Genomic DNA, 11939 nt, shown 5'->3' on the forward strand with positions numbered 1-11939 from the left:
TTGCCACGCTAGGACTTTGCCTTGGGAGAGGGAACTCTGCCAGCCACCGGCGTTCAGCCCTCTTGCTGTAACAGGATGCAGTTCTGTTGGAAAGTGCCTCTGCCCCCTGGCGCCCGTCCCCAGGCTTCTGATGAAACAGTGACCCACCGCCCCCTAACCAGCCCCTGGACGGCAGCCCTATCATTCCGGGCTCGCAGCCGATCACGTGGCGCGGCGGTGCTCCTGGGGACCGCGGCTCCACTGCCATTGGCCGAAGGCGCGCGTTCCGGGCTCGCCCATTGGCTGCGGGGGGCTTTCACGTGAAAGGGGGTCGGGGATGGCATCCCCAGTGGGGAGAGGTGCCCGGAAAGTTAAAGGGAGCCGCACGGCGGCGGGTATCCCGAGTCCCGGGTGAGGGCTGAAAGGAGGAGGCGGGCGGGCTGCTCTCGCGCACAAACGGATGCGACTGTCAGCGGAGGGCGCCGACCTGTGCACGGGCCGTCGCTCCTGCCGTCGCTACCGTTGCCCCTGCCACCCCAGCGCGGATGGTACCGCGGGCTGGCGCCTACGCACCTCCGGGCTTACGAGCTGTACCAGGTACGTCCTCTCCATGCCCGCGAGGAATGGTGTTGAGAGTCGCGCAGAGTGGACTCTCCCCGGTGTCTACACTTTCTCCGCCCACCTTGCAATCACATTCTGGGGGGGTAGGACACTCTAGACTGCCTGGAGGAACCTGTTGCTTCCACGTGGAGAGGGCAACCCAGGGACCAGAGGTGGGATGGACCCTGGCTGAAACCACATGTTGCACGGAGGTGGAGTTCCAGCCGCGACGGTGGCCGCGGGGCTGGGGCTGGGACTCCAGATACTCCCTCTTATGCCGAATTCGAACCTGACACAAGGCTTTTCCATTTGGGACCCAACACTTCTAGAGAGTGTCCCCGGAGTTGAGCGATGGGAATGTGAGCGCTAAGGTAAGTCGCTTCGTCTCCCTCTGGGCCTCGATTTCCCGGTAAAACGTAGGGAAGCACAGTTGGTGATCTCTCCGGCCACCAAGGACGGTGGGACACGGATAGCAGAAGTGACCACGGCCTCCAGGAGACCAGCCGCCTCCAGTTCCTTGTCCCCAGACGGGCTGTCCCGGGCTGGCGGGGACGAGGTGGCCACGTGGGGACGCTCTTACGGCGTCGCTCCACCCGCCCAGGGGTGGCCCCGCCGTCCAGCCGCCCCGCCCGGTGTTTGATAACTCAGGCTCCTCCCCCTCGTCGTCTTCCTCCCCCTGCCGGTCACAGCTCCGGGAACCCTGCCCAAGCCCTGCCTCCGGGACACACTGAGCCTCACGTAGTCTGGTGGCGGCAGCTTATCCTGCCACCTCCCTCTGGGCTCTCCGATGCAGCGAGCCAGCTGGAGAGGGGGCTTCCCCGCGGCCCAAAAGGTGGGTACCGGACAGGCGAAGGATCTCGAGGAGGGGTTGGGGGGAGAACACAGTCCCCACCTGGCTGCACCCAGAGGGGAGTGACCTCTGGGACATTTGAAGTCTGGACGCTTTGGCCTGCCCAGGTTCCCGGTTCTTGTCACCCTTTTGAATCCAGAGAAAGAAGTTTATAACTCGCTGTAAAAGAGGGGGTGGAGAGCCCAGAACATACTAGAAGATTTGGGCTCTGTCCTGTATTGTTTCTTGCACAGAGGAGAAAATTGAGGACAGACTTGACTTGAGGACTTGGAGAGTTGCTAAAAGATGTTGGAGCCAGTGGTTTCTGCGGCCAGGCCTCCTTGGGAAACCCAGGGTCCAGGAGAAGAGAGTGTTAGGGCGTCAGCCTGGGGTGCAGAGGAAAAAAGGAAATGGTTCATTTGGCAGGGCTGTCCAGGAGCCAAAACTAAAGTGAAGACAGCTGGAGGACTTACCACAAAAGTAAAGTTGAGGCATTTAGGGAAAAGTTTGCGGGAAGAGAAGAGCCATCAGACAGCATTAGCAACCAAGAATGTCAGCCTCAAAGGGATCTCAGAGGAGGAAGCTCAAGCCAGAGTGGTTGAGTGACTTGCTGCAAGTAACACAGCAAGATTCCTAGTCCATCCATCCAGTATGCTGTGTTTCACATTGGGCATTTTTAGACAGCAGATTCTGTGCCATTTTAATTTTTCCCTTTCCTATAATATACAGCCTCATGCTCAGATATTTATCTCAAAGATGCTTTGCACAATGGTGACAAGATAGAAGGCTACAAGTGGAGTCTAAGGCTGTGAATAAGTGTCCCATGGTCTGAGTACAGTTCATGGGGACCCAAAGGGAAAGATGCCAATTTTATTCATATTGTATCAGCCAGGGAATAAAGAAATGCTGAAGGGGTTGGTGGCCACGTCTTTAAAAAATTATATGTAACCTGGAAATCTAGTTGTGAATGCTTACCTAAGGTAGTTTCAGTGTTCCTGGTGGGTTCTTGGTGTGTCTGACTTTTCTTATCAGAGTACAAGAGAATGGAGAAGGCACTGTCCTGGCCTCAATACAAAAGAAAAAGATTTACTTTCTATAAAAGGCACAGCTAGAGAGTCAGTAGCTCAGGTGCCTGAAACTGTGAAGGTCGTCGGGTTATTTTCTGTACAAGTTGATAGTTTTTACAGAAAAATCACTAGCCAGGTGCCTTGAGAAGGTATGTTATTTGTCACTGGCGGAACAGAGAGAGCATTTATGCAAAACTATCCATGTACTCTCTAATTTGCATGGAGTGTTAGAGTTTGCCCTCTTTTTACCACAAACACTGAAATCTAGCCTTGGGCATGTTCGAGGCTCTCACGGGGCAAATATGGTCTCCTAGGCATCTGTTTGGAAGCAGATTTTTGAGAATCCATACCAGTCTGAGCACAGCTATTTGTACTCCCATGACCCTGCCTTGCAACGACCTGGTATTCAGGTCCTGTGTCATGTTCTGCTGGTTCAACTGTGTGTCCACATCTCGTTCTGGTTTTTTCCCTGACCAGCCTTGGCAGCTCATATTCTCTGGCTTGGGAGAAGGAAAGGGCGGTGCAGCCAGAGTCTGGCAGGAGAGGGGGCCTGAGGTACAGCCCAATACATCCTGTGTTGGAACTGGTCATTTTTGTGCCATCTGAAGATCAAATACCTGAAATCAAATACCAGTCCCAGTGCCTTCCTTTCAGGGACTTAGGAAACTGTTACCTTGTGTCTGTTGCCAGGAGTACTTCTGGGTGCTGATCATCCCTGTCACAGTCCATTGAGGAATTTCTGAGCAGAAGGTCAGGAAGGCTTATCCCAAACCAGCACTTCTTGGCAAATGATCTGGTTAATAAAAGCTGGACTCTATCTGTGAGGATAGGCAAGGGAGCCAAGAGTCAGAATGGCCACCGGGGTTAAGGTCCTCCCCTCCAGTGCTGGTGACGCTGAAAAAGTGAAGGGATTCTGGGCAGAGGTGCTTGTGCAGTGCCCCTGGGGCAGGAGCCTGGGAGGAACCCTTGACCCACCAGGCGGTCAACCTTCCATTTGCCTTTCATGGAGAATGTTGCAAAGTGAATTAGGCTCTAGAAAGTATCAGTGGAATTGTTTAATTGGCTCTGGTTCTGACTCCAGTCTCGCTTCCTCACCCCCAGGTCTTAAGGCTTGATGATAAAAGGGATCTCAGGGGCACATTTATATTGCTGGGTCTAGAGAGTGAAACTTTACCAAGGTCTTCAACTAAATCTTTCTAACCTGCGGGATTAGAACTTGAGACTGACTTCAGTCAACTGCAAGTGTGCAGATTCTTTCTCTGATCCCCTTGTTTTAGAATTCTGTTTCTACAATATCCTGAGAGTTTCCCAACCTTTCTCCTAATGAGCTGTTTTAAGTTGTGTGTGAAAGCACATATGAGGTTGGTTTGCAGGCTTGTTGGACACACGTAGACAGCTTGCAGTTGACCTTGTGCTGACTCAGGCCAAGAGGAAGCAGCAGTAACCAAGGAGGAACCCCTCCTCCCTCAGTTCACACCCGGGTTGCCAAGGGTGGGCAGAGTGAGAGGGCTTGGGATGCAAGGCTTTGTCTGCTGTTTGGTTATTTTTAATTAAAATTTAATTTAAAAATCAAAAACTACCTGTGTTAAAAGTAGAACTGAAAGTGTGATACCAGTGCATTCTAACAAAGTTTTGCAATGAACAGGGGAAAAGAAAAATTCAAGTACTTCCTAAGTGTAGTTTTTTTTTTTTTTTCCAGTCGAACCCCTTAGTGAACCCCCTGACCATCTTTAAAGCTGTCTTGCCCAGTTTAGTCAGAACTTTCCACAACAATTGCATGGGTATGAGAGAAGATAATAGCCAGAGTTCCCATCGTGGCTCAGTGGTTAATGAATCCGACTAGGAACCATAAGGTTGCAGTTTCGATACCCGGCCTTGCTCAGTGGGTCAAGGATCTGGTGTTGCCGTGAGCTGTGGTGTAGTTTGCAGACGCGGCTCGGATCCCGTGTTGCTGCGGCTGTGGCGTAGACCAGTGGTACAGCTCCAATTCAACCCCTAGCCTGGGAACCTCCATGTGCCACAGGAGCTGCCCAAGAAATGGCAAAAAGACAAAAAAAAAAAGATAATAGCCAAATTGATCCCAAAATTTTCAATTGTCTAACTTTGTTAGAGGAGAAACAGTAAGCAGATATTATTTAAAATGAGTGTTTAGATAATTACGTTATGACTATGAATTAAGATAAAAACATTTAGAAAGGTTGGGCCATTTCAGACTAATACAGGTATTTGTATTATTAGTGTTTTGTCTCTGAATGTGTTTGTTTCTCCGCCTGGTCATCACTAAGTGATTCATGCATCCTGGGGAAGTACTGTATTATTTTTGGAAAATGGGATCAAACCCAGTATGCCTCTTGTCCTTTTTCATTTTTCTCTGTATATATTTGATTGAAATCAGAAGTTGAAAATGAAATATCATTTTTTTGCCATGCCTACAGCATGTGGAAGTTCCCCAGCTAGGGTTGGAAGGTACACTACAGCAGTGACAACACTGGATGCTTAACTGCCTTGAGATATCATTTATTATAATGTTGCATTTATGGGACACAACCTCCATGCATTTTAAATTATTTCCTTAAGATTAATACCTGTGCGATAATAAAACCAAATATGATAAGAAGATTTAGAGAAGTTGGGCCATATAGACTAATGCAGGTATTTGTACTACCTTTTAAAATTCTTTCCTAACTCGCTAGGTAAAAACATATTGTCTTCTTTCTTTCTTCATTTCTTTCCTTCTTTCTTTTTCTTTCCTTCTCTCTTCTTTCTTTTTATGGCCACACTTGCGGCATTTGGAAGTTCTCAAGCTAGGGGTTCAGTTTGGAGCCACAGTTGCTGGCCTATGTCACAGCCATGAAAACACAAAATTAGAGGTGCATCTGCAATCTTTGTCTCAGCTTGCAGTGACACCAGATCCTTAAGCCACTGAGGGGAGACCAGGGATTGAACCCACATCCTTAGAGGGACAGCATCAGGTTCTTAATCCCCTGAGCCACAATGGGAACTCCTAGGCATTGTTTTCTAATCTAAATTTCTTAAATTACTTAGAAGATTGTACATTCTACATATTTACAAGCCACTTTTAAGTTTCTTTCATTTATTTTCTATTCATGCTCTTTGCTCATTTTTCTACATAGAATATTTGGTTTTGTTATTGTTTCACAAAGACTCTTTGTATGTTACGGTATTAACACTTTGCTGCCATGCTTTTTGTAAAATGTTTTTCCACTTTGTCTGGTGTTTTGGTTTTACTTTTTTTCACTTCGAGAAACATTGTTTTTATGAAGTCAGATATAACCTCATCTTTAGCATGATTCTCTTTGCATTTTATTCTTATAGAGGCTTTCTTCACTGGAGAAACAATTTACTGTATGAAAGGTTTAAAAATACTAAATTGTGGCAATTTTTTAAAGCAAGATTTACTGGGATATAAAAATCTGTGTGTTGAATGAAAGCAAGTTAGATGCTGTCTTCACTCCTGAATCCCCGGGTCTAGCATCATGCCTGGCACATAGCAAACACCAATCAATATTGGTGGGATGAATTAATTTCTTTTTATTGGCTGAAGGCAATATTTACCAAAGTGTATTCTTCAGAACATGCATTCTGCAAGGTGCTCTACAAAAAAAAAAAAAAAAAGACTTTCCTATTTGGGAAATTCCACAAACAGCATACTGTTTTCATTATACACCACAGCCTATCAGTGTACTGAAGGTCCCAAGAAGTCCTGACAGAGAAGCCTGTGAACTAATTTTAAAACTAGTGATTCCATACTTCTCTGTTTATTTTAACCTTGGGCCTTTTCCCTCAACCCCCAACTTTACTCTTTTAATCTCCCTTGAAACCAGTCGTGCTGGACTACACTTGAGTGAATACTGAGCTGTAGCCATGTGGGCAGAGGTGAAGGCAATTGTAGTGCTCCAGTCCCAGCTGAATGGATGAGTCTGAAAGTCTGTCTGATCTTGCCATTTCTGTCTTTCTCCTCTCCCAGGGTTCTAGCCTATTCTTCTAGTCCCGTGATGGCTGTGGACATTGAGTGCAGGTACAGCTGCATGGCCCCCTCCTTGCGCAGAGAGCGGTTCACCTTCCAGATCTCACCAAAGCCAAGCAAACCTCTGAGGCCTTGTATTCAGCTGAGCAGCAAGAATGAAGCCAGTGGGACAGTGGCCCCTACCGTCCAGGAGAAAAAAGTGAAGAAGCGGGTGTCCTTTGCAGACAACCAGGGGCTGGCCTTGACAATGGTCAAAGTGTTCTCCGAATTTGATGACCCGTTAGATATTCCACTGAACATCACTGAGCTCCTGGACAACATTGTGAGTCTGACGACAGCAGAGAGCGAGAGCTTCGTGCTAGATTTCGCACAGCCGTCTGCAGATTACCTGGACTTCAGGAATCGGCTTCAGACCGACCATGTCTGCCTGGAAAACTGCGTCCTGAAGGACAGAGCCATCGAAGGCACAGTGAAAGTGCAGAACCTTGCATTTGAGAAGATGGTGAAAGTCAGAATGACATTCGACACCTGGAAAAGCTTCACAGACTTTCCCTGCTGGTACGTGAAGGACACGTACGCGGGTTCAGACAGAGACACATTCTCCTTTGACATCAGCTTGCCTGAGAAAATTCAGTCTTATGAGAGGATGGAGTTTGCTGTGTGCTATGAGTGCAACGGACAGACGTACTGGGACAGCAACAAAGGCAAAAATTATAGGATCATCCGGGCAGAGCTGAAATCCACCCAGGGAACAGCCCAGCCACAAAATGGACCAGATTTTGGAATAGCCCTTGACCAGTTTGGAAGCCCTCGATGTTCCTACGGTCTGTTTCCAGAGTGGCCGAGTTATTTAGGATACGAGAAGCTTGGGCCCTACTATTAGCAACGGCAGGGCATGGAGCAGGGCTGAGTGGGTACAGACAAGCTGAGCTGCAGTCACCCTGTGATGGAGGTGGAAACCAAGAGAAGAGGTGAACTGCCTTTAGGCACAGTTTTTGAGAAGAAAGGATCCTAGTCACTCTTTTCCTTCAATCAGCCAAGTCAGCCAGGTTTAGATCACAGAACTGGGTTCATGCTTGGAAGAGATGGGCGTGCTGGTCCGTCTGGCACCCAAGTAACAGCAATGAGGATCTGAGTAGGATGGTGCCAGAGGGGTCTGGATGGGACCCAGGCCTACAGGCAGCACCGGCGAGGCCGGAGCATGGTGGCTTAATAACGAGGTCACCTGGAGGAGCCCCTCTTCCCTGGGGTGTGGGAAGTCAGTGCCCTGGGAGCCCTCGGTCCCCAGCACCTCCCACTGGCTCCTGGCCCCTCCTATTCGGGTCGTCCCTGCCCAGCCAGGGCCTTCCTGCCTGCTGTAGCTGCCCTGTGTCTACACAGGCATCACACTTCATCTGTGAATTTTGTGCCTATGGTTTTCTTCCACAGTTCATCTGATGTTCAGGAAAAGATAATAAAGGCAGATCAACTCATGTCGGAGACAGGCATTTCCTCTTTCTGATTCCACATAGATATCCCAGCAGAGGACAACACACCAGCTATCGAAAGTAAACTGGTGCTTTGTGGTGTCACCGGTGCCAGGCTGATGCCAGACAGGACAATCATGAGTGGGACAGATTTAGCTTCTCCTTTTGGCTTTGTGGGGGAGCTTTCAAGCACTCACTTTTACCCTGAGTCACCGGACAGCTCAATTACAAAACATTGTAACTTGCTCAGCTGGGCCGGTTTGCCTGTGTCTCTTTCTTCACAAAAGGATTGTAGAATCTCTTTTCCTGGAGAGTCATCTTTTATGCCGTGTTCAGAACATTTGGATTTTCAGATTCGATATATCCTCAACACCTTCAGAAATGTTTGGTTGTATTTTGACTGTGATTTAACAACATCTGCTTTGTAAACAACACTTTACAAGACCCCACAGACTTTATTTTGGTTGTTCTTATTTATGGTGTGTGGGTGTGTAAAGGGGTAGGGGACAAAAACCTCACCAAGTTCTCGGATTTTATTTTCACTGTTTGCCAACTCTGAAATATCAGAGATTAATTGTTCTTAACCATATTGGACTCAAGCATTAAAAGTCTGTTGGTTCATACTGTTGTGAGACTCCTGGGACTTTCCTTATCAGATAGACTCCCAAACTCTGTGATTTTTTTCTTGGGCAAGATTGGTTGGTACTTGGGAGTGTATAAAAGATATTTTTACATGTGCATTTGTAGAAGGTTGGGTTTTTTGTTTTGTTTTTGGAGCTTAAGTTAAATGACTGCCTCATTTTTCTTGTGCCTGATCTTACTAAAGTAAGGTTTTCGTAAGGGAGGCAGGGAAAGGAGTGCCCAGCTGCCTGGATTTGGGGGCAAACCTCCTTGACTCTGAAAGCAAAGAGTCCTTTCACCTGCGTTATCCAGGTTAGTTGGGAGAGACCCTGCAGCTTCTGGGGCTTTGTAACTCAGTGTCAGACAGGTCTGGAGTGTCATGGCTCCTAGAGTTTTGTGGTTGGGTTTTTTCTTTTTTGAACCTTAAAATGTTTTGACTTTTTAAATGCTCTTAAGTGGTGTTCCATGGAGTTCTTGTTCCTAAAACTGGCTGTAATGAGTCTGCAATCTAGTGCTTTATTTTGTATGCCTCTCCAGGCACTGGAAGACTGCATGATAGTACAACTTAGGGGCCAATCACATTTTTTATCTTATGTTGACATTGGGCAGAACTGGGTTTTATCTAAGCATGTCTTACATCAAGTACACAGACAGTACTCTCCAGGTTCAGAACTATTATATAATATAGATTCACACTGTTTGGAAGCAAAACTGATTTTATACAGGTCATGAATTTACTTTAAGAAGTCCCCTCCCTTCTCCAGTTTATGAAAGGTATAAAGTGCACTGTCATTTCTTTGTTACCAGATTCAAAGTAACGAGATCATTCTATGTTGGTAAGAAAAATGCCTGAAGTGGACTTCTGTATGGTTTTCAATAATAGTGATCTTAAGGCATTCCCATGTCAAAATTTGAAATATGGTAATTCAGTGATAAGTATCTCTTTTGAAACACCACAAACCCTCCCCTGCCCCTCCTGGCTGCAAGCCCCCAGCCAGTGCACCTGAGCTGCTCCCCCACCAGGCAAGTCTTCACCTGTTCACAAAGACCCGCAAGTCTTCACCTGTTCACAAAGACCCTCCTCTGACTAAAGCATCTGCCTGACCCAATGCCCTGCCAAATTCCCTGTTGGCGCTGTCATGCAGTGAGGTCTTGCCATCTGAAGAACACTCTTTACCAATCAGTTTTTCTCCCTTGGGGCCAGTTATGTCCCAGGATAGCAACAGATGGCCTCAGGCTCTGCTCCAATGGGCTATCTCCTTGTTTCATAGCTCACCAGCAGCAGAAAAGTCTACACACTTGTGAAAGTGGCAGGCTTCTTAGCTGGAGGTGTTACTGCAGCCTGGCCTTTAGGTTTGACCCTCAGACAGTTCTTGGTTATGATGATGAATGGCCCCCAGTTCTGGTGTCCTTCCCAACTTGCCCCAGAAGGACCAGCCTTCTCCCACTGCTGCAGCTGTCCAGGAATGGGGAGGCAGCTCTGTTTTTGCTTTGTATTTATTCCCCCAAATGTCCTGGGGAGCATTTGCAAATTAGGTGCAATAAATAAGCTAGACTATCTAAAGATAGATTTTTTAAAAATAAGCTTTCAATGTTTCTTGGAAGATGTGAAGCATTTGGGCAGGTTTGTTTGGTTTGTTAAGTATGCTTGTTATAGGAGAGCTGGTGAGAAATAAGGAAGTTACGTAGTTCTCCAGAAATGAAAACAGTTTCAGAGTCAAGGTAGAGTTTGTTTTATCTCTAAGATTTAATTTTAATGGTGGCAAAACATTACTCTCTCAATGTTTTTTAAAGATGTAAAGTCTGAACTGAAAAAAGACTGTTTTGTGGGTTTGATCTGTGCATATAATTTGCTTTTTAAAAACAAGCATTACTTGTAGTCACTTGGACGTTAAATGGCATATATGTTTATAAACCAAAAAAAGGGTCTGTTCACTTTGCAGAAATCCCATTTGCTAGGTCTTCCCTCTCAGTGGACAGTGAGTGAAAATCCCAGTATCTGTTTCCTCATGTCAAATTCCTCAACTGGGCGCAGTTTGCCGGAGTAAGCATCAGAGCTGTCTGCTCTGGGAAGTCCTGATGTCCTTGTCTCTACAAAAATGATCCCTGAAGTTGAGGATAAGAAGTCACACATCTAAAGAGATCTCCCAGGGTCATCCCAAGACAATCTGCCAGTGTATCTTCACTCCCTGAAGTGGGACACTTCCCGAAGAGCTGTGCTGATGGGCAGCTTTTCCTTGTTATGGTTGTACAGCACTGCAGCCCAGGCTGTAAAGCAGTGGATGTTTTACAGTCTCGTTTATCACTTCCTAGAGTCGGCTGGCTCTATGAGGACTCCGAGAAGGCAGCTGTGATGGTGGTGGGTCACTCTTACTTCACTGTGAATGTAGAACTGCAGACTCATCTTCATTTTTGTGCCTAAAAGTGCCTTGTTGAGAAGTTTCCACAGATTTTTAAAAAATGCCTATTTTTTGTACACAAAGTTAAAGGGGAAATGCACTTTACAATCACAAGAATGGCTGTCTTTTGTGTGGTATAAGAATGGTTTGTTTGGATATCTTACTACAAAAATGTAATAAAGGCAGAAAACACAAAACTGAAAGTGTCCTATTTTAAAATTGACTCTTGGAATCAGAGGCTGGGAAGGAATATTTTTAATCAATGTGTTTTCACATATAGGAAGTCAGTTTCCAAAGGGATAGGACACACTCAATGGCTAAGTTGGAAAGCTGTAAGGTATAGAGGAAGCGGGGTAATTGCTTTTTAACTGGTTATAGCAGCCAAGGCTGAATACAGCTAAGAAAGTGATGGCCAGGGAAGCAGCACAGGGGCCAGTGTCATTCTGAATCCATTTTTAATGATCCTAGGGCAAGTCTCTTCCTACCCTCTCTCTTGCTTTTTTTTTTTTTTTTCTTTTTAGGTCATGTCTGGAGCATATGGAAGTTCCCAGAGCAGCAGATCCCAGCCTACATCACAGCCACAGTGACGCCAGACCCTTAACCCACTGAGGGAGGCCAAGGTCCTCATGGATAATAGTAGGGTTTGAAGCCCACTAAGCCATGACAGGAACTCCCTCACTTGCTCTTGAAGCATATTTTTGACTTAGTGTATGCAAAGGTAGGAAAACTGTAAGTATCTATCACAGCTTTGAACTGCTTGATCAGACAAACTCTGTAACCAGCAAAACTACACTGCTCCTGCTGGGCCCCTCCTCCACTGGGTATGGGACCTTCACCCTAAGTAAGATTTCTGAGATATTTTATTTGAGATGCAGGGGAGGTAAACTGCTGCCACATGTTTCCTGCCAGTCTTGGCCACGCCAGGAACAGCAGTGGTGATTCTGCAGTGGAAAATCAGAGCATATTAACTCCTTGACCAGTAAATAAATG

General features: G+C 46.6%; 1 protein-coding gene across 3 annotated transcripts; it reads left to right on the top strand.

The window, feature by feature from the left end:
• Positions 1-365: 365 nt before the first annotated feature.
• Positions 366-8556, top strand: PPP1R3B (protein phosphatase 1 regulatory subunit 3B). 3 transcript variants are annotated; one of them, XM_047772556.1, is made up of 2 exons: positions 366-576; positions 6464-8556. In XM_047772556.1, the coding sequence occupies exons 1-2, from the start codon at positions 440-442 to the stop codon at positions 7344-7346; spliced, it is 1020 nt and encodes a 339-aa protein (XP_047628512.1). In that variant the 5' UTR covers positions 366-439; the 3' UTR covers positions 7347-8556. The 3 variants fall into 3 exon arrangements, with proteins under 3 accessions (XP_047628512.1, XP_047628514.1, XP_047628513.1); XM_047772558.1 differs by lacking the exon at positions 366-576 and adding an exon at positions 592-950; XM_047772557.1 differs by lacking the exon at positions 366-576 and adding an exon at positions 1269-1411.
• The last annotated feature ends 3383 nt before the right edge of the window (positions 8557-11939 follow it).

The sequence above is a fragment of the Phacochoerus africanus genome, chromosome 3 (genome assembly GCF_016906955.1).
Source record: "Phacochoerus africanus isolate WHEZ1 chromosome 3, ROS_Pafr_v1, whole genome shotgun sequence".
NCBI lineage: Eukaryota > Metazoa > Chordata > Mammalia > Artiodactyla > Suidae > Phacochoerus > Phacochoerus africanus.

Excerpts from the sequence above, each read along its gene's own strand:
- PPP1R3B (XM_047772556.1), top strand. The coding sequence starts at position 440 with ATGCGACTGTCAGCGGAGGGCGCCGACCTGTGCACGGGCCGTCGCTCC. Across the intron at positions 577-6,463 it reads GGGCTTACGAGCTGTACCAG|GGTTCTAGCCTATTCTTCTA; the intron begins GTACGTCCTCTC and ends CTCCTCTCCCAG.